Genomic DNA, 22,794 nt, shown 5'->3' with positions numbered 1-22,794 from the left:
TGGCAAGATTAGAGTGGATATTATTTATTGCTGGTTCCTTTCCGGGTAAAGACCCAAACCCGGGCAAGAACAAAACCCGTTATTCTTAATTTGCGCGGTAACCCGAAATTGAAGGAGAATTTGCACCATTAGAAAACAAAGGAAGCGAGACAGTTGGGACATAACAATTTGTAACAAACCGAAAAGGATACTGCGCTCCAATGTCCCAATCCAACCAAAAATGAGACAAAACCTTTGCCTTAATAAGAAGTAAGAACCAGAATTTCTTGCAATTTTTGTTGTTGTTGGATTGTCTTTTTTTAGTTTCTTTGACTTTGTTTCATTGAAGCCGGTTCTTTCTCTCACCATTATTTCTTCAACCCCTCTGAATATGGCTCATCATCACCATGCGAATCCACGCATTCTGATCTAGCTTCCAACTTTTATTTTCACTTTTCACACATATCCCAGGTTTCATTTTTTCCTGATCCTATTGTTTTTGTTTTGTTTGGTTCAAGTTTGTCTTTAGAATTCGGTAGTTTTTGTGTGTGTGTAGATTGAGCATATTGTAGTTTGTTGTGATTGATATTGTACGGTCCCTGTTGTAAATCACAGAGCAGTAGTTTGTTTTTTTATTAACATTTGAAAGAAAGGAAGAAAGAAATGTAGAATACGTGTTTGTAGAATTGAAGAAAGAAGAAGGAGAAGATACATCAGAAAGCATTCGAGATTGTAGGGAAGAATAAAAAAACAATCACAAAATAAGGAAATTTGTTAAGCTAAGGAGAATGTCAGGCTCAGCGGAAACGCTGGGTTCTTTGGTCTCTAGTTCCCCTTCACCGGAGGGATCGTCATCGCCGGGTGGGAAAGATAGTCCTCCTCCCCCACCTGATAATTCCTCTCCTCCACCGGAGAATTCTTCTTCGTCTTCTCCACCTTCACCTAGTTCAAGTCCTCCTCCTCCTTCTCCTCCTACTTCTTCTCCACCGCCTTCAAATTCAAAATCCCCGCCTCCTACCTCGTCTCCAGGCTCAGGTTCTAATCCCCCTTCACCCCCACCACCATCGGATACAGTAGCTCCAAAGGCTTCACCTCCACCACCATCAAATCCAAAATCTCCACCACCATCACCGCCACAAAAATCACCTCCTCCTCCTCCTCTTTCTCCTACTCCTCCTCCTTCTAATAATAATGGATCTTCTCAAAACTCGCCGCCTCCATCACAATCCCCACCTTCTTCTTCTTCTCCTCCTATTTCTTCTTCTTCTTCTCCTCCTCCTCCTCCTCCTACTGATAATAATTCTACTTCTCAGCCAACTTCACCACCTCCATCTACTACCCTTGTTCCTCCTCCAACTACCAGTTCCTCGCCTAACCCGCCTGGTTCACCACCCAAGATGTCAAACACTTCTCAGCCACCCCCTCCAGCCAAATCATCACCATCACCTCGGTCATCCCCTTCTGGATCTAGCCCGTCCCCTCCTCCCCCCAAAACTGTAGGTTCCTCTACTAAGGCTAGCTCCAGCCCACCACCAGCAAAGAGTGAGAGTCAAACTGGTACTGCTACTTATGTTGGGGTGGCGGTAGCAGGAGTGTTCATCATTGCCTTAATTGCAGTCGTTTTCGTGACCACAAGACGGAGGAGAAGACGAGCTCAGATCTATACCTCCCATTACATGCCCCCCAATAGTGTTGCGGTGAAATCAGGTGAAAAGAAGTTCTTGAGGATTCGAATTGCTTACTACATGTCTCTATGATCTCTTAATTTTGGTGTTTCTGATGTACAGATGGATTTTACTACAACCAGTCACAGACTATGGGGAATAATGGAGGAGATCCCTATTATCATTCATTTGCAAGTAGTCAAGGAAGTCAAAGGGGGAATGCATACCAAGGACAAGGAGGGGCACCAGACTCGAATTCCCTAGGTGCTACTAAGTCATTTTTTACCTATGAAGAGTTGATGGAGATAACCAATGGGTTTTCTCGCCAAAATGTTATTGGTGAGGGTGGGTTTGGGTATGTTTACAAGGGTCAGCTACCTGATGGAAGAGTGGTGGCTGTTAAGCAGCTCAAGGCGGGTAGTGGACAAGGGGAGCGGGAATTCAGGGCTGAAGTTGAGATTATTAGTCGTGTTCATCATCGACATTTGGTCTCGTTGGTGGGGTATTGCATCTCTGAGCAACAAAGAATGCTCATATATGAATTTGTTCCAAATAAAACACTTGAGCATCATATGCATGGTAAGGGGAAATTCTTGTCTTCTCACCTTATCAACCATTGTCATGATTCTCAGTATGATATTGGTATCTGCTGTCAGGTCAAGGAATGCCAGTGTTGGATTGGACCAAAAGAATCAAGATTGCTTTAGGGTCTGCAAAGGGTTTGGCATATTTGCATGAAGATTGTATGTATCTCTTCTGGCATTATCATGACTATTGTACTTGTGCTTATTGAAAACAAAAACATTCTCTCTTAAATATTTTCTTTTGTTTAGCAAAGCTTGAATATGCCTCTGATCATAGTCGAGTTTGTTTTTCAATGAATTGAAATCTAACTTTCTTGCCCACCTCCACAATGTAAAGGCAGGTCACCAGTAAAATTTAGGTCATATTAACTTTTTTATGAACTCCTGTCGATCTAATATAACCGTCCAAATGCTTAATTAACTGTTAGATAACCATATTATCTGATTGTTTCTTCTCACCGTCACTTGTTTCTAGGCCATCCAAAAATTATTCACAGAGACATTAAGTCAGCAAATATTCTTTTGGATGATGCTTTTGAGGCTCAGGCATGTGTTTTGATCTCTTTGCTTACTTTTTTTTCTCTTCTGATGCTACCCATGATGTTTCTCTAACAGGTTTTAATTTGAGAATTGCTTTGAGCACAGGTTGCAGACTTTGGACTTGCCAAACTAGCAAATGACACTCACACTCATGTATCCACTCGAGTCATGGGGACATTTGGGTAGGTTTGAATGTCTGGAACACCTTGGCACTTTTACAATGTTGAAGCATTTTATGAGTCTGTTCCATTTCTTCTTCTTCCTACAATTCATGAGTACAATTCCAGAGAAAGCTATTTGAAGTACTAAAAATGGCAAATACCTCCAACAGTCATGATATGTGGTCATGTGAAACAGAGTTGGGGGGTTTAGGACCTTCAGTTAGTGCCCAGTGGCACTCCATGACATTCTGAGAAATAGAAATTAGCCAGGATGGGTATTTATAACAATCCAATCTATCACTTCCTTTAGAAGGCAAGGAAGTGATTGGTTGAGATATAGAGGACAGACTTGAATCTAAAAAGAGAAAACTCCCATTTTGGATCCATTACATGATAATTTTTGGCTTAATTCAGTTAATAGTAAAGGGACTTTAAAAACTTGGTTTTGTCTATGCATAATCAATGTTCAATTTGGCTGTCAGGTACTTGGCACCCGAATATGCATCGAGTGGAAAATTAACAGACAGATCAGATGTATTCTCATTTGGAGTTGTGCTTCTAGAGCTAATCACTGGGCGTAAACCTGTTGACCCAAGGCAGCCTTTGGGAGATGAGAGTTTGGTTGAATGGGTATGAATTATCACTGTACTTCTCCAAGTTATTTAGAAGACTGATGGACTTTCTAACTTACACTCTTTCCAGTGGTCCTCTTACTTTTAGTTTTCTTTCAAATGTTGGTGACCCTGGGGCCTGAAATATGGAAGAAGTTTAACTTTGGCAAATATTATTACTTCATATTTGAGAAATGTGAAAATGATAAAGTATGCTTATTCTAGTAGAAGTATTTCCAAGTCAGCTATCTCTCTTGCACTTTGGTATTGTCACATGGATATCTCAAGAAAAACAATGGAGTGACTAAATTAAATTCTTCCCTAATGCCTTGTATGTTTTCTTGTAAAATATTTTTGCATACCTTGGAGGTGTCTCATTTGTCTCCCATTGCCTTCTGTTTTCAATGAATGCAAATTTCCTAGTCTAATACACCCCTATTGCACCCTTACAATTGCAATTGGTAACATGCATATTTGAGAGTTGGTACAAAAATTTCAATTCAGTTCTGTATATCAATAAAAATTATAATAAATTTTTAGCATTGCCAGGGGTTTGGTTTTGACGACAGCCCGGGATTTTTCTCTGTAACCTGCTGAATCTACACTTACAACCCACCTACCCCCTCCCCCTTCCCCCATTGAAAAAAAAAAAAAAAAAAAACCCTTCTGAATCTGTATGAGATGATCAATCCTGATTTCTGAATATTGACATGCTGTGATCAAAACAAATTTGTGAAGGCTTTTTCTTTAAGAAGGACAATATTAGGCATACCAAAAGCTACTGCTGCCTAAAAAGGCTAAAAATCTTCCCTGATATCATATTTATGCATTATGAGGCTGATGTGGCTCAGAGCTACTCTTTATGGTCAGTTTGGATTTGTTTCAAGTCCATGTTTCATTTGACCAAGTCCAACAGATGAAGACCCTTTGACCTTATAAGCGATCAAAAGGTCCTAAATACTTGAGTGTAATGATTTCCTATATCATCTCTTGGTATCTAGAGTGGAGGGTCTGAATCAAATATTCTTTTAGAATTTATTTATTTTTGGGTACTTACATTTAATCTGTTAGAATGATGCTGGTGATTATTTTCTTATGATTCACTTTGTTCCCTTTGAAAAATGTGTTGTCAGGCTCGTCCACACCTTATTCATGCCCTTGAAACTGGTGATTTTGGTGAATTGGTAGATCCACGACTTGAAAAGCAGTATGTGGAGGTTGAAATGTTCAGAATGATCGAGGCAGCTGCTGCGTGCATTAGGCATTCTGCTCCAAAACGCCCCCGCATGGCGCAGGTAATACTAATAAACAGCACTTGTGATATCTCTTTGTTGCTGCCAGTTCAATCTCATGCTTCTTATTTATATATAACATTAAGAGAGAAATATGCTTAATGGGATTATATGACAGAAGTTTAGTTCTACATCAGCTTTACCCTTTCTTCTATTTCTAATACAGTTTGACTCCTAATCTTCTATGACTAAAATGTATGTCTTTTCTTATAAAACTTATTTCCATCTCCAACGCTCTTGTGGTAGTTCTCTGACTACAATTAACTATTTGGGCTCTCCATTTCAGGTGGTAAGAGCATTGGACAGTGAAGGTGAAATGTCTGATCTGTCTAATGGGGTGAAATATGGCCAGAGCACAATATATGATTCTGGCCAATACAATCAAGAAATTATGAGATTTAGGAGGATGGCACTTGGCAGTGACAGCTCAGATCTTGACGCGTACAGTGGACCGTACAGTGGACCATACAATTCTAGAGAAATGCCAAGGCTTAAGGATGAATATTCAAGTTCTGAATCAGAAACTCGAGCCTTTAATGCACGTAGTGGTGAGCAACGATATGGCAGCACAAGAGAAGGCAGTGCCCGCCGGTTTTAACTACATGTGATTTCAAATGGTTTTCTACTGCACATTATTTGACCCATATAGGGCACTAGAAAAGGCAATATCTGCAAGAGAGGCCTTTGTTTAATTTAATCTGACTTAAGTAGTGTGTAAAGCTTTTTTTTTTTTTTTTTTTTCTTATTCTTTTTTTCCCCTTTTTCCTTTTCTGGTGAATCCTGGTATATCACTTAGTCCCTCCAAGTATTTGCAGAGTAGGGGAAGCTTAAACTGAGAGTAATACTCTGAAGGTAAATTTTAATACCAACAATGTCTTGATATTGAGGCGAGACCATTCATTTTTGTGTGAATACTTATTGTGATAAACGTTTTATCATGGTGAAATGATTTAGTGTTTTCTATATTGAATGCATATCATTTACTATTATTATCATCATCATGTTTTTCTACTATTTTTGCCAGAAGAAATTACCTGTATCTTAATATATGAACTGTAGAAGTTGCAACATGCTGGTAGTTTCTTTTGCAAAATAATCAAGTTATTCGCTTGAGAAGAAATGAAAGGCAACGCAGGAGGGAAAAATTCTCAAATTCAAAAGTAGTATGCCTAAATGTCTCGCAAATGAAGCAAGAGGTAAGAAAGTTACGTACAAGACACACTTGATGAGCTCCATCTATCATAAACCAACATGAAGAAAAACTACAAAATTAGAAAGCTGCAATTTTACCCTTTTCTACTTTCATATTTTCAATATCTACTTTACTAAATTGGATTTCAAAGTTGATGTATCAATGATCATGCAATATTGAGTGATACTATATGGTTAGAGGTGTCAAAACTTTGTCATACCCTTTACTTTCTGAAATCAATACCACACATTCTATCTTCCTTCTATTGTGATAGTCTACAGCCTACTAGCTCGAACAAAGCATCCCTCAACTTCTTCGGCTTAATGTCCGTGTTTGCCTGGGCAATATACAATGTTATTCTGTATCAGACAGATGATCCAATGAACAATCATGCAAAAGGAGAAATGGATGTGTTATGCAATTTTAAGCAGGATTCAATATGAATACATTGTTGTTTTACTTAAAATAAATAAATAAATTTATTGACTTGTTTACTCTCTCTCTCTCTCTCTCTCTCTCTCTCTCAGTTTATTATTATTATTATATTATTATTATTATTATTATTATTTTTTTTTTAATGGTTTTGGTTATGATGGTATTCCCTTACAAGCTGGCTCTTTCAGTGTTATGTAAATCAATAAGGACTGGCTGATGCTATGTAAAGGCAAAATGCAGTTATTATATTTCCCATTGAGCTCCAAACATCCCAAGGAATTTTAGCAATAAACCATTACTTTCGCATCACCTAAACCTGTTTTGATATCTCTTTACTTGAATCTTACCTCAACTTTGAGAATGTTCAAGACCTTGCCACAGAATGTGGTCACATTGGCATCGGCTACTTGGAGTCCTAAGGAATCTATAGCCTCCATGAACCTTGCAAACCCACCCCGCTTCTGCTCACAGATGATCTTAATCAGGAAGTCTCTTTGGCCTATCTGGCTCACTTCCACTTGCACCTAAGAAAAGGTTTATGCCAAAGGTGTTGAGGCATGTTGCAATAATAAACTGAACACAGACATTGGAAGTGACAGCTAAAGGTTATGCTAGCACTACATACCTCTGTTTCCTTCTTTTCTCCAAGGCTAGATGATTCTGGTTTTTGCTCAGTAGGAGCAAAACATGTGGTGCCACCATTTGTTCTGTTTGGTTTTAAGATCTTCAACTCTGCTTTATTCTTTTCACAGTCCTCTTCTTCCATTTCCCTGAGCTCATTGTTAAGTTGCTTAACCTCCTTCTGCAACTCTTGTATATATTCAATTGCATCTCCAACAATCGCAGCTCTATCCATCTAGAAATTCATTAAATGAAAGAATAAAAGCTGAATAAATACAGAGAGACACATCCACATTGGGTGGAAAAAAGGAGACCAATTCACTATTATATTATTTCATTAGTATTTATTATCTTAACCTTGGTTATCTTTGGGACTAAAGCACGTAGAGTGAAGAGCCCATCTGTAATCCTGTGCCTTCTTTTCCTCTCTGTGGCGAGATTCTTTGAATGGAACTTTTTTGTTTTTGGTTCCTGGATAACTTTTTCTTTCTCTTTTTCTACCACATTGCCACAATTTAATGCCAATTTTGTCTTCAATGAACTCACATTGTACTCAGGCTTTTTAGAGCCAGAAGATTTTCCAATTGACTGATTCATAGAACCATGCGGAGGTATATAACCACAATTTAAGTCAAATGGACGTCCACAGGAACGATTGGATCCACTAGATGATCCCTCAACACTAGGATAGGAGCTGAACTGGGTTAATGAAGAAAGAGCTTGTATTCCAGGCCAATGTTGTAAGTACTCTTCAGGCAATAGAGCAAGATGATGTTCACTGAGTTTCACATTGGCAGAGTTCCAGACACTCTTGGGGTCTTGGTCCAAAGAGACGTTAAACTGAGCTGTAATGAACTCTATGGTCTTTTGATCTTTTGGTATCTGAAAAGAAGAATTATATATTTATATACTGGAAGAGAATATCTCAATTATAATGCTAAAATTAAATTAAGCACAAAGCAAATCTTACATGCTTTGCGACAAAGAGCTCAATAAGACCACCAACAACTGGGATCAGAACTCGGGTTCCGAGTGTGTCCTGTCAAAATAAACTTTTATTATTAGTTTAGTAGCAAGTATCACCTCTATGTTTTCTAATGGTCTGTCTCAATCCATAATGATCCTTTCAGATATGGCCAACTATGATGTAACAAATCTGTGGGATGTTCCATGTTTTCTATGTCTTGGTAGTGTGGTCAAATTTTCAAGCATATCATCAACTACTTGATGAGGGACACTTAGGGAAAAATATATGTTAGAGCCTAGAGCCTGGAATATGTGATTAGCCTCAAGTCTATATCAATGGCCTAAAGCTCCTTTTGGTTGCTAAGAAAACATTTGGTAAAAAAAAAAAAATTCAGTTATTGTGTTTGGGACCTGAGGAAGCAAAAGCCTACTCTTTGAACATTTTATTTCTTGGAAAATCAAACTGTTTAATCCATAGGACGGAGTATGTACTTTCTTTTTGGTTTCATTAGTATGTTATCTGAAGGAAAAATCAGAGAGAGAGAGAGACATTGGTGTACCCACGTTAGAAATATCTGAATCCAAGGCATTGGCATTGCAAATCCACCTGGGTTGGGTTGATATGACAACCTCACCATGAACCCTGGTTCCAGTATTCCATATCAGTGTATCTTTATCATGTATTTACAGAATGAAAGGTCAAGGTTTTGAGAGAGAGAGAGAGAGAGAGTTGTACCCAGAATAGAGTGGCATAGAAGAAGGAAGTTGAGCAAGAGCTTCACAAGCCTTTGTGCTTATGGGATGCTGACTGTGACCATCTTTGCAAAGAGGACTCAAATGGTGCTCCACCCCTCTTTCCTCTTTAGCAACAAATCCATAACCACCACTACAGCAGCAACCCATCCACTCAATAAACCTACAATAATCAATGACCACCAAAAAAAAAAAAAAGAGAGCAAAGAGTGTCAAAATCTGATGTTGGGTCTAGTTGAAAATGTTTGTCAATGTAAAACAACATGATAATAGTAATACTACCTAGAGGGATCATCTCCTAGTTTCCAAACAACACAATAGTCCCAAGTCTTTGTCTGAACAAAGGGTCTCAGCCACTCCACTGTTCTCTCCAAACCCGTCATTGTCTCCTCCATTTACAACAATTTTGGTTCGTTTGTGAGTTTGCTAAGAGTACTAGTAGAGTATTATAATGACTGTTAAAAGCCTTTCTTTCTTTCATTTATATGAGTACAAAGGAGCTGTTAACTTTTATTATATGTCTCCCTTTATAATATAAGTCTCCAAACTTGAGATAAAATGGTACGCGACAATTCCAACACTTTTTCATATGGGAGGGTATCATAGTAGTCAGTTGCAAATCCGTGACAGTGGGAATCTGATGCCAGAAGAGAGAGAGAAAGAGAGAGAGAGAGTGAATGTGTGTGCGTGTTTTTTGACCGATTACTAGAGTTGGTATAAAAAATAACCATCGAATGGTTCAAAAGCTCCTGTGAAAGCAACCCATAACAGCACATAATCATTATTTCATTCTTTATTATTTGGAAAATGAATGCAAGCTGACCATTTTTGAAGCATGTACACCATTCTCTTTATGGGTATATATATTTTTAAGAATCAAAACCATCTTCATTTTAAATAATGTTCACTGGATTAAAGGGTTCGCTAGAAAAATTGAGATCACCAATAGCTTTATTGCTGAGCTTTGGGGCCTAAGAGATGGACTTCTCATTTGCAGCAACTATAACTTTGATTGTGTTGAGATTGAACTGGATGCTAAAGTTATTATAGATGTCTTGGCCAATCCTAATTATGTAAATAACATTGTGTCTCCTATCTTGGGTGATTGCAGGCAGCTGATTTCAAATCTTCCTCAAGTCTAGTTTAGTCATTGCTACTGTGAAGTGAATCGCTGTGCTGACAAGCATGCTAAAATGGGTTCGATCCATAATTTAGATTTTGTTATTTTTGACAGTCTGCTTGTAGACTTGCTTTCTGTTTTTGAGGATAACTTCAATGGGATGTACCTAAACAAGCTTTGCCCTAAGATTTTTGTTCTAGTTTAGTTTTAATCTGTAATCTTTTGCGGGAAAAAATGTACACCCTATAAATAAGATTCTCAATCATGAAATTGACTCTTTCAATTTTCAATTAAATGGAGAGGGTTGTGTGGTTAATTGTGGTGAAAATTTAATTGGCTCCTTAGTTTAATAAATGAGTATAGTTTAATCTGCATTCATGTTCAATAAGTGAGGTCTTTGATCTTAGATTATTGAAGGAAAAACAAAATTATGGTAATTCCCAATTGAATTCATGCAGTGCTATTTGGTGCTTTACGACTGTTAAGTTGGGTTTTTGACAAAGAAATGACATTTAAGAATAAGATTACTTGTCAATTATCCCAATTTACCAATCAGATATTAACCTATGTGATCTACTAATGGTATTCCTTTACGTGGGCTTTGATTCAGAATCAAATCCTTCATTTACAGTTATAAAAAAAAAAAAAAAAGGCCTTCATTTACACTTAAAAAAGAAATTAAATGACAAAGTTAATATAGACATCGCTACAAGCCTATTAAAGTATTGTAAATGAAACAGCAACACTCTAAAACCAAACATCATTTTGTAGTTTAAAATTACAAAACATAATAAGTCTGTTATTAATAATAATAAATACAAATACTAATACTTTCTTCACAAGTTTCAAATAAGTGGTACGTTTATATCCAACAAAAGAAACAAAAAGTGGCATGTATGCTTGTAGGACAAGGATTTCAGAAAATGGAAAATTACACGGTTTGGCTCTGTGCCTCTGTTTCACCAGAACAGGTACAATTCTGTATTGTTCCTAAACGGTACAATAATGAAAGGCCGTAGTTAGCTACACGACAATCATGGAAAAATGCAGACATTTTGCACACAATGCATGAAGATTTTAAAATCCATAAGAATAATAAACAGAGAAAAAAGAAAAGAAAAGAAAAGAAAAGGAGTTGAGTTGAATGTGTCACAAATTATTTTGCTTGACCTTGAAGGTTAAGCTTAATAGCGAAATAGGATTGTAGAATCATAAGCTTAAAGCAGTATAGGTGCTTTAGTTGATTTTGGTTTTATTGTTTGCTGCTTTGTTTGGTTCAATAATATCGTTTTTCCTAATGTTTACGAGCCCATTAGACCAGAAGCTGTAGAATTAGAGGGTTCATTTAGAAAAGAAAGTATTTATGAATTAATTACAAAATATATAGATTTGAGAGGGTCAAAGAAAATTTGAGTAATTTTACAATCACAAATTATTTTATAATATTTATATAAAATTATTGATGTAGCAATCTTATTAATTTTTATGAATCTATCACTAACATCATTTTTTATTTACTAAATAACCAATAGCAATATCAACGATTTGTAAAATAGTTCATAACTTTACTATATTCTAAAAAATTTAAACCATTTCAAAAAAGATTGAGGGCTATAGCTTCAACGTGGCACTGCCCTCCATGGGCTTAGTAGAGCTTGTCAGTTGGGTTGGGCCGTATTTATCAGAATTTGGATCTATGACAAGGCCTACATATACAGGTGTAATATATTTATATGGCCACTTACTATTTGTATTTTTTTGTTTGAAACTTTTTTTTTAGAGGAAAAGACTAAGAATTTTATGAAGAAAAATGGCTATATCAGCTTGAATTACATGTTAAAATTGTAGTGAAATATTTTCCATTCACACTAAGAATTTGGGACATTTATTGTATGTCTAGCCAGATTATTAGAAACTTTATATTACTTTTTGTATTTGGTGTCATTTGTTGGTTTCCAACTCGACTGATGTACATTCCTAAATAAATATATACGAATTGGACAAGTCATTTGATGAACTACAATGACAGTTGCATACCATCTAGTAAGTACCTTGAAAGGTTAATTTTGTAAGTATTGGATAATTTATTGGGTGATGTTAGAAGATTTTAGACAATTTTTCCAAACTTTTTTTTTTTCAAAAAAGTAAATTACAATTTACTCTTATGGTTTGGTTTAATCACAATTTTATTAAAAAAAATTTAATTTTTACATTTGATCCCCTAAGTTTAGATTAAAATATAATCATTAGGTTCCATCCAAATTAATATATTATGTTTTGTCTTTTGTGGACAAACCTTCAATTAAACTCTTCCCTTGTAGTTTTGCCATGTGACAATTTAGTTCTACAAAACATTTCAATTGTCCCATTTTGACCCAAAAATTTGAATTAAAATTGAATTGTTAAAAAGAATTTGGACAGAATCTTAACAATTTCGTTCGATCCAAACCTTAAGTTTGTATGATTAATTGTAAGAGGACTGAGTTTAATTGTAATAAAAAAAATTTATTGTGAAAGGTGCACAATCTGAGTCAAGAGCTATCGAAGACGACTATTTTTTTATCAAGCGGATTAGGATTTGAATCCTTTTATTGTAACTATATATATATATATTCTAAGGTAGATATATATTTCTTGATTGTTCAGCTCAAACACCTTTGCTAATTAAAACTATTGCATTTGCATGTCACAACACCACCATATGTAATTACATATTCCAAGTTGTGGCCCTTGTGGGTGGAGACTGGGGATGCGAAAATACAGAAGAAAATTAAAAAAAAAAAAAAAAAAAAAACAGAAGGATTTTGATAGAAATGTGAGCCAGGTACATAACTATATCATATGGAAGCTCCTGATCTTTGATTTTCTATACCATCATCATGCAGCGGCTCTGGGCTGTCCTTCATGATCACCACCTGGCCTCATTTCACCTCTGTTGTGATGGTGATGATCACCATTTTCGGATGGCCTATGCCCTCTGCTATTATCACCATTTTCAAATGGCCTGTGCCCTCTGCTTCCTCCATTTCCAGATGGTTTGCCTGTTGGAACTTTCTTCTTACCAAACCCAAACTCAATGTCCCCATTATCTTTGGGACGAAAGTTGTGGTTTTGCTTTGCTGGTTTTTGTTTGTTGTAACGCCGGTTGCAGAGCCTGCCAAGAAAGCAAGCTATAGCTGATACAACAATGATCACAGCAAGGACAATAAAAACTGTCCCAAACGACCCATTTGAATGGTGTGAAGGTGGTTCCCCAGTGACAGTGTTGGGGTAAACCAGAACTGGCTGTTGTTGTGGCTGAGGGAGTTGTTGCTGCTGGGGTTGTTGCTGCTGGGGTTGTTGCAAAGACATCTTTAGGCTTAGATGAGAGAAGAGAAAGGGGATGGGTTTGGTTTTAGTATTAGTCTGCAGCTCTTGTGCTTTGAGTGCAGACAAAGGTTGTTTTTTGGTTTACTCATGAAACAAGCAATTAGATTGCTGTGTGAAAGGGTTATGTATAATTGGGTTGATCCATTCAAATATGTGGGGGGTTTTGAATTCAATAAAGGAGGAACTTTCTTTAATAAAGAGACTAATAAAGATATTCCTTGTGTTGATTACTGCGGGAGATTCGGTACTGCCGTTGCTTTGTATGGAGAGAAAGTAAGATTTTGGCTCCTTTGAACAGCACACTTTTAGCTCTCAAGGCCCCCATGAAAGAAAAGCAATTATTTTACTTAGCTCTCTCTCTTTAATCATTGGAGTGGGATGATCTCCATTGAAACTCATGCATACAAATCGATGTTATTGTGTATTCATTATTCATATACGGTTTATTTGTTGGGTCAAGTGGCTGAGCTCAATTGATTTTGATTGTTAAGTCAGGAGTTGGCCGAGTTAGTTAGGTTCTCGATCTCAAATTACTTAAATTGGGTTCGACTGAATGTGCTTCCTAGTTCGAATCTTGCTACTTGTATTTTGAAAAGAATTTTCTAAATCAATGCTTTATCCCTCCATAAGCTCACCCAATATAAACAGTAATTAGTCTCTTATTGCAAATTTTGAAAAATCACAGTAAAAAAAAAAAAAAAATTTGATTGTTTGAATTGCAACATATACGCATGTTTCGTATTTGGTATGTAAATCCGAAATTAATGATGGTTTCATAGATTTGTGTGTAAGAGTGGTTTGAACCGTTCTATTTACATGAAAATTTGTGCTCCTCTCTTTCATTGGGCGAAGAATTCTAGGCTTCCCATAAAAAAAAAAAAAAAGAATTCTAGGCTTTTTTGCAGATATTTTTTAAAGGAAGATAGATCATGTGGTTCAAAATTGGGATTTGTGTAATTAATTATGTACCATTTCCCCAGGCTCAAGCTTATCTGCTTTAATGGGGTCACTCGTCTAATTGTTGTCTTTATTCCTTTCTCTTTTTTCAAACAAAAAAGGATTCTGCTAGAGTGGTATGAGCGGCTTGAGTTTATCATTTTTTGTTGATGATTGGAGAGCAATGATACTATAATGATACTGTACTCATAATAGGTTGGCAGTTGGTACAAAAATTCAACAAGGGACCCAATGAATTGGACGTTCAAGGAACAGAAATAAAGGTGACTTTGCCGCTCTTTTTATGCAAGTGCAAGACCAATTGACAGTCCCTTTAATGCCTTATGATTGCATTGTTCTGACTATCATTGGATTACAGGCACTATGCCAATGGATTCACAGCACAGTAATTTGTGACGTGACTCTACTTATCTCTTTAATCATACCATTTTGATATTGCATTTTTGTTATTAGGAAAAGTAAATATATAAGGGTAGGATATATAGATTATTAGTTTAGGCTTTAAATCAAGCTTACTTGTAGTAGGTAAATATAGGGTTCTTTTGAATTTCAAAGTTATGTTTATCTTATAAAGCCTTTTTTATTACAAGTTATAACTTGACATTGAATAAGAAGACTGGCTCAAAAATCTTATCATGGAATAAAATTTTCACTTTGCATGTTGTTTTTTCTTTAAAAAAAAATGATGGCTTTTTGTGATTTAATCCATTTGTGACACATAACAAACTCTCTCCCCTTTCCCTTGGCTGAAGTTGATTTTGATTTTGAGGAGGAAAGCTGAGCAAAGATTTGTTGCTTGGCAAGTCGCACCTTTCCACATTGTCGTCGATCTTTGGTATACGTGGTAGAAAAATTTCATACTGCCGAGCTTTGCGTCAACCTTAATCAACTTGTTAGAGCTAGAGCCATGGAAGCAGCAGCCCTGCTAATTTTGTAATATATATATTTTTAATGGAATTGTGACTTTTGTTGTTCTCCATGAGAAGTTTAAACAGAGAAATTTATTTTTAAACTAAGTTTGAGAAAAAGGAAAAGAATAGTATTTATGTACTAATTATCTATTTTTTATGAAAATGGACTCTGTGGTGACCTATAAAAGTGGGATAAAATATGCATTAAACTTATATTTACTTGTGTCCTAAGAACATTTGTTAATTAAGCCTAAAAATGAAGAGAGAGAGAGAGAGAGAGAGAGAGAGAGAGAGAGAGAGAGAGAGAGAGAGAGAGACTATAGCTAAACTTTTTTTCTTATTTATTTAACTAAAACATTATAATTGGTATAGTCAAAAGTTTTGTACTTCAATGATATTGTCTATTCTCTCACAAAACTTATATAAATTCTTTCTACCATATTTATTATAATTAAAACATAAAAAATTTATGATTGATATGTGAAAAAAATGTAGCTAGTGATGAGTTATGTGAAAATCATGTTAGATAAATCCTAACTTATTTCTAACCAGTTGGAAAATTTGAAAGGTGTCTCACCCCTAATGTGTGACTCTTGTCAGGCTTATGGCTTGTTCAAAGGTTTGTTTGCTCAATGGACCAGAGTCAAAGTGGGATCACTTGACTTACTTTAATTGTTAAAAACAGCAAACCCTGCATAAAAATATCCGATCCTAAACGACCATGCACCCTACAACACCTAAACGAACTAACCAGTAACGAATAATAAGAAAAATACCATTGTATGCGCCAAGCCACACAAACCACTTCAAACCAAATTTGTAACAAAACTTCACAACCAAATTTCTATCTTCTCCACACCATCTATTCTCACCAAAATTCCATTCTGAGATATAAATCTAACCCTCCCAATCCCATCCTCAGTTCAATTATTCACAAATTCAATTCAGCAAAAGAAAAAGAAAATTTCACAAATATACAATGTCAACAATTAATATTCAGCACTTCTCTCTCTCCCTCATCTCAATCCATCTCCTATTAATCATTTTCCCATCTTCAACAGGTTTCTCAAACCTTTCCATTTTATTACCTTCCATTTTATTACATTTACTCAAATGTAACATGTGCGCGCGTGCGTGCACACATATGTATAACGCATTATTCTCTATTTAAGAATAGAATTGTGACATTTCATATTTTTTTGGGCATGCAGGTGCAGCACCCGTTGGAATATGTTATGGTCGCGTTGCCAACAATTTACCACAACCCTCCTCCATCGTCAACCTCATCAAATCCAATGGCATCAAATACGTCCGCCTCTTCGACATTGACCCCACGACCCTCAAATCCTTCTCTGGTACCGGAATCAACCTTACGATTGGCGTGCCTAACGAACTCCTCCCCTTCCTGGCCAATGCCAACGAGGCCACAGCCCTCAGCTGGCTCCAATCCAATGTCTTCGCCCACATCCCCGCTAACCAAGTCCGCTACATTGCTGTAGGCAACGAGGTCTTCCTCAAAGACCCGTTCTACACCCCCTACGTCGTCACCGCCATTCTCAACCTCTACCAAGCTCTCAAAACCCTTAACCTCACCAATTCCATCAAGCTCTCATCGCCACAAGCAGCCTCAGTCGTAACAAATTCATACCCTCCATCTGCAGCAACCTTTGACCCGTACATTGAATCTGCTATCATCCCTCTCGTACAATATCTATACGATAGCCGTTCACCTTTCATGGTAAACGTGTATCCCTACTTCAGTTACGTAAACAATAAGAACCATGTTTCTTTGGATTACGCGTTGTTCAAGTCTAAGAATAATACAGTTAGAGACGGTGCATTATCGTATAGTAATCTTTTTGACGCGAGTGTGGATGCGTTTGTGTCTGCAATGGAGAAGGTGGGGTTCGAGGGAGTGCCAGTGGTGGTGACAGAGACGGGGTGGCCAACGAAGGCTGGCGAGGCGGCGAGTGAGGAAAATGCATCGTTGTACAACGGGAACGTGGTGAGGCGGGCGGCAGACGATGCGGGAACGCCACGGAGGCCGGAGACAGGAGTGGAAGCTTACCTGTTTGATTTGTTTGATGAGAATAAGAAGGGTGGAGAAGAGTACGAGAAGCATTTTGGGATTTTTGGGCTTGACGGGGTTAAGGCTTATGACATCGATTTTAACTAAAGAGAAAGAGGCACTTTTGTAGTAATGTTGCTTCTTCTTCTTCTTTCTTTCTTTTTTTTTTTTTTTTTTTCAAAAAAATGATGTCTTCTACCTATGACTATAGCAACATCCTACTGCTGAAAGTAGTACTATTTTAGATAGATATAGCGGGCCTTCATTTTATAATAGTAGCTTTGGATTGTATTGCAAGATTTTATTTTTTATTTTTTAATGATATTGTCAACTCTCTTCTACAAGGAAGAGGTTTCAATTTCTCTATCCATTGTTGTAATTATTAAATTTACCAAAAAAAAAAAAAATCTAAAGTGATTAATAAAATATAGTTTCAATCTAAATAATTTATTTTTTTGCTATGATTTTTTATCTGAACATGTAATATGCATGAGGTAAAGTTCACAATAAATTATATATTGGACTTGAGAAAATTAGGCCCAGACCTAATAACACATCCAAAGTCGAAGTAAAAATATTGGTATAGATGGGAATTTTTGGACCAGTTATAAAAAATAGTCAACCCATTGAAACGTTGCTCAATACATGGGGTCACACAGGTTGATCATTTTTAAAAAGGGGTATTTCACCCCCCGCCACATTTTTCTCCTTTCTTTTCTAAAGTATTTTTTTTTTTCTTCTAACAGGCACTCATTGGTTCTTTCTTCACAAGACCGAGCTTGAAAACTTAATTATTGGGCTTTTGGATTGTATAAACTTAACAATTATGCATTATATAATTTTTATTTAAGATTATTTTGTTAATTTCTTTCATTATTTATATTGGAAGGAAGACAAAAATAATATTATCAAGTTTCTTTTTTATTTACCAAGAGTCTTATAAAACTTAACTAACATTTTATGGTGTTTCCATCATAGTAATTAAGAGTTTAAATTCTCCTACTCCCACTTATTATCTGGGATGCACGGACACGGCACTAGAGGTGCCGCACTCGCGTCCGACGTGGTGGGATGCGGCGATGCGCGAGGGACGCCGCTGCTCGCACGTCAGTGCAGCGTCTGACTGCGTCTGCCACGTGTCACGCCGTGCTCTCTGCCTCTCTGTGGTCTCTGTGCTCTCTACCTCTCTGCGGTGTGCTCTGCTCTCCATCTCTGCCTTCACTCTTTGCCTTCAGGCTTCAGCCCTTCACTCTTTGCCTTCAATCTCTGTCTTTGCTCTCCGTCTCCCCTGTGGCAGTGCAGAAAATCCAAATGTTAACACGGATTCTTTGCGGTGTACTCTGCTCTGCATCTCTCTCACGCATTCTCAACTCTCTCTCATGCATTCTCAACTCAGGTATTGATATTAATAAAGCTTTCAATCTTAGTTTAATTTTTGATTTGTGAATCTTAGTTTCTTTTCAATCTTAGTTTTATTTAGTTAATAGTTATTATTTGTGAATCTGTGAACTTGGTTTGATTTATTATTAATTTATTTAGTAAATAGTTATTAACTTATTATTTGTGATTCTGTGATTTGTGAACTTGGTTTGATTTATTATTAATTTATTTAGTTAATAATTATTATTTGTAGGTTAAATTGAATTTATTGAATTTGCAATGGACGAAGTTACTAGCATAGAAACTTCACCTTCGTCTAATCAAGCAGTGCCAAATGATGAATCTTCTCTTTAGCAGTATGTGACTAAAGTAGAAAAACCAGCTGGTGCATCTGTTAAATCAGGGGGAAACACATACTTTAAGTGCAATTATTGTGGTGTAGTTTATATGGGATCTTATTCTAGGGTTAAGGCTCATTTATTAAAAATTCCTAATAAAGGAATTAAACAGTGCCCTAAGGTGACACCGAGTCATAGGCTGGAAATGTAGCAAATGCATGATCAAGTTGAGAATGATAAGTTAGAGAGAGAATGGAGAAGTCAAATTCCCTTACCCCCACCTCCCCTAGGCCGTGGGCCTATACCTATTTCCCCATTTCGGAGACATGAAAGGAGTGATAGTACAAATCCGATTGATGGTAAGAGGAGGAAGGTGGTTGTGAATATTACTTTGGAGAAAGCATACCAGAATAATGCTAGACATGAATTGGATAGTAGAATTGCTAGGATGTTTTACACCGGTGGGCTTCCGTTTAACTTTGCAAGGAACCCATATTATCGTAATTCCTATGCATATGCTGCTACCCATAGCATTCCGGGTTATGTTCCTCCTGGATACAATGCTTTAAGAACAATACTTTCGCAAAAAGATAGAGCTCATGTTGAAGGACTTTTGAAACCAATTAAGGACTTTTGGCTTGAAAATGGTATAAATATAGTTTCTGATGAATGGTCTGATCTACAAAGGAGGCCTCTTATTAATATTATGGCTGTATCAGATGGGAGTCCATTGTTTATAAAGGTAATTGATGGGTCAGGTGAGTTTAAAGACAAACATTATATTGCTGGAGTGTTGAAGGATGCTATAAAAGAGATTGGACATGAAAAAGTTGTCCAAGTCATCACTAATAATGCTAGTGTGATGAAGTCTGCTGGATCTCTTATTGAAGGTGAGTATCCTAAAATATTTTGGACACCCTGTGTTGTCCACACTCTCAATCTAGCTTTGAAGAATATTTGTGCAGTAAAAAACACTGAAAAAAATGAAGTTACATATGAGGAATGTAGTTGGATTACACATATTGGTGATGATGCATCCTTCATACGTGTTTTTATCATGAACCATTCAATGAGGTTGGCAATGTTTAATGAATTTTGTCCATTAAAACTGCTCCAAGTTACTGATACTAGATTTGCTTCGGTTGTTGTAATGCTAAAAAGGTTGAAGTTGATAAAAAGATGCCTTCAAGCCATGGCTATTAGTGACCAATGGGCTTCTTATAGGGAGGATGATGTTGGAAAAGCTCAAAAAGTGAAAGATCTTATTCTAAGTGATCTTTGGTGGGATAATATTGATTATATCCTTAAATTCACAACACCTATTTATGATATGCTACGAATAGTCGACACAGATAAGCCTTGTCTTCATCTTATGTATGAGATGTGGGATTCAATGATAGAGAAGGTGAAAGCAGTAATATATCGGCGCGAAGGCTTGGAAGATGATCAGCATAGCTCATTTTGGAGTGTGGTGTATGATATACTCATTGATCGATGGACTAAAAACTGTACACCACTACATTGCTTGGCTCATTCCTTAAATCCTAAGTAAGTACATTTATTTTCTATTTTCTTTAGTCCCCCTTCTAGTAAAACACACCTTTCATTTATATTTGTTTTTTAATCTTTAACTCTAGGTATTACTCCATTGAATGGCTTTCGGAGAATCCAAAACGCATCGCTCCACATCGAGATTATGAAATTTCTATGGAAAGGAGCAAGTGTTTAGATCGATACTTTGAAGATTGGAATGAATTAAGTGTGGTGAAGTTTAATTTTGCAGCATTTTCAGGAGGGAGGTTTCCTTCACCAGTTGCCTTGACAGATATGTGGGTCTTACAACCTTTGGTTTGGTGGCAATACCATGGCATCGTATTTCCAACTCTTCAAACCCTTGCCCTTAAACTTCTTGGACAACCTTGTTCATCCTCATGTGCTGAGAGGAATTGGAGCACATACAAATTCATTCATTCCTTAAAAAGAAACAAAATGGCTCCTGCACGTGCTGATGATTTGGTATATGTGCATTCTAATCTTCGACTCTTGTCAAGGTGCAATGAGGAGTACATATATACAACAACAAAGATGTGGGATATTGGAGGAGACTCTTGGAATGAGAGGGACATACATGGAGGAGCTGGAATTCTTGAGAGTGCAACCCTTACTCTTGATGAGCCAGAGTTGGAGGCCATAGTTATTGGGAATGCTAGCACTAGTGCTACTACTAGTGAAAGTGAAGTTCGAAGTGAAGTTCGAAGTGAATCTATTGATCTTGATGATGAAGATGTTGGTGTTTGATTGTCTTGTTGATTGTCTTTTATTTAGTTTTAGTTTCAAACTTATGAGTTGTATTCTAATTTCTGAACATCATGGAATGTTTTAGTTTCAATCTTGTGGATTGTATTTAAGTTATGAACATCATGTTCTAGTTATTATCTACTATTGTTCTTAAATTTGGTATATGTTTATATAATGTAAAAACGTATGCTTAGTAATATATTAAAAATATAAATAAAAATATTTTTAATAATTTTTTAATCGCCGAGTCCCGCCGCACCCGCACCCACCTTTTTTAAAAATTGCCGAGTCCCGCACCCGCACCCGCACCCGCACCCGCACCCGCGCCCGCACCCGTGCTTCATAGTTATTATTGAATTTTTTATAAAAATTTTAAATTCTTCATATTTTTTGGCATGTAAAAAAGAGGGGGCTATAACGGGTTAATCTGACCCTGAAAAGATCAAGTAAAGGTTAAAACAACATTCCATGTGAAACTGTTCTAATGGTTTTTGGTCAAGATGGGAAACTACTTAATTCTAATGTTGTAAGCGTCATTGAAAAATATGGATACAACGCATTCCCATTCACATCAGAAAGATATGCAGGGCTTGCAAGGATGGCATAAGCAAGAGTTGAAGAACGTACACTTGAGTCAATTTTGATTTCATGGGAGAAAGATTTTGTGGTTAATATAAGATAGAGTCAATGTAAGATGATATGTTTAGCAGCGATTAATGTATCTTAAATTCTTATTCTTTTTCCCCAATAATATAAGTTGATTCTGTGTTCCATATGTTCATTTGGTTAATGACAATTGTATTTTTCATGCATGGCAGATTCCAATGATCACTGGTTCTTGTTAAAGACAGTAAACCAAAGCACTCAATGGAAATAGAAGAAGGAGACTCAAAGCCTCCAACGGCTAGTTAACGGCTAGTTTCTTATTAGAAACGATGCCGTATAACTTAGCCTATTTATGTTCTTAATGAAACAGATCATTTTGGGTGTGCTGGGTATTAGTTTAATGAAACGGAGCGTTTTGGTGTGCTGGGTATGCTTCGTCTTGTTTGAGTCTTCTTCCAATACTCTATTTCTATATTGAGGGTTTCAGAGTTTGCTTCAGAGAGCTCTAACTGTCTTCAAGCCTTCCAGCTGTTATTCCTTGATTCACGGAGCATAATGTGGAGTAGGTTATTTTCAGTTAGAACAGTTTTAGTCTCTATAATGTTCTTGATGTAATTATACTATATAAACAGTTTTGATGGTTGTAATTCATTTAAGCTTTGTGAAATACTTTTTTCTTAGTATTCTCTCTCTCTCTCTCTCTCTCTCTCTTTCTCTCATTTCATTGTTTATTCTTATTTCCGCCATTGCGCACTCACAAGCTTCAAAATCTTTCATGGTATCAAAGCAACAATCTATGGCTACAACAACACCAACTGACACAACACAATCTGTGCACACAACTGCTACTCCAATTCACACTACCTCCATTCCCTCAACTTCTACTTCTTCATTCTCAACACCATCACCATTACTGTTACTATCCAACATGTCAAATCTAATGTCAATC

General features: G+C 36.6%; 4 protein-coding genes across 4 annotated transcripts; 2 read left to right on the top strand and 2 right to left on the bottom strand.

Annotated features, from left to right (window-relative positions):
- The first annotated feature begins 625 nt into the window (after positions 1–625).
- Positions 626–5,794, top strand: LOC142627578 (proline-rich receptor-like protein kinase PERK13). The gene is made up of 8 exons (XM_075801451.1): positions 626–1,686; positions 1,767–2,222; positions 2,300–2,386; positions 2,703–2,773; positions 2,873–2,949; positions 3,411–3,558; positions 4,673–4,834; positions 5,118–5,794. Exons 1-8 carry the CDS (start codon positions 768–770, stop codon positions 5,427–5,429), a joined length of 2,232 nt encoding a protein of 743 aa, XP_075657566.1. The 5' UTR covers positions 626–767; the 3' UTR covers positions 5,430–5,794.
- Positions 5,795–6,065: 271 nt separating this feature from the next.
- On the bottom strand, positions 6,066–9,217 carry LOC142629963 (transcription factor bHLH90). The gene is made up of 8 exons (XM_075804026.1): positions 9,081–9,217; positions 8,782–8,961; positions 8,610–8,688; positions 8,050–8,118; positions 7,437–7,961; positions 7,084–7,314; positions 6,806–6,982; positions 6,066–6,360 (listed from the first exon to the last, which is right to left on the bottom strand). The coding sequence occupies exons 1-8, from the start codon at positions 9,191–9,193 to the stop codon at positions 6,286–6,288; spliced, it is 1,449 nt and encodes a 482-aa protein (XP_075660141.1). The 5' UTR covers positions 9,194–9,217; the 3' UTR covers positions 6,066–6,285.
- A 3,342-nt stretch (positions 9,218–12,559) lies between these two features.
- On the bottom strand, positions 12,560–13,474 carry LOC142627428 (uncharacterized). Its single transcript, XM_075801291.1, has one exon. It carries the CDS (start codon positions 13,267–13,269, stop codon positions 12,796–12,798), a length of 474 nt encoding a protein of 157 aa, XP_075657406.1. The 5' UTR covers positions 13,270–13,474; the 3' UTR covers positions 12,560–12,795.
- Positions 13,475–15,737: 2,263 nt separating this feature from the next.
- Positions 15,738–17,331, top strand: LOC142629077 (glucan endo-1,3-beta-glucosidase-like). The gene is made up of 2 exons (XM_075803068.1): positions 15,738–15,774; positions 16,367–17,331. Exons 1-2 carry the CDS (start codon positions 15,738–15,740, stop codon positions 17,329–17,331), a joined length of 1,002 nt encoding a protein of 333 aa, XP_075659183.1.
- Positions 17,332–22,794: the final 5,463 nt, after the last annotated feature.

The sequence above is a fragment of the Castanea sativa genome, chromosome 3, assembly GCF_040712315.1.
Source record: "Castanea sativa cultivar Marrone di Chiusa Pesio chromosome 3, ASM4071231v1".
Taxonomy (NCBI): Eukaryota; Viridiplantae; Streptophyta; class Magnoliopsida; order Fagales; family Fagaceae; genus Castanea; species Castanea sativa.
The sequence above is the reverse complement of the archived record's forward strand: the minus strand, read 5'-3'. Positions and strand labels throughout refer to the sequence as shown.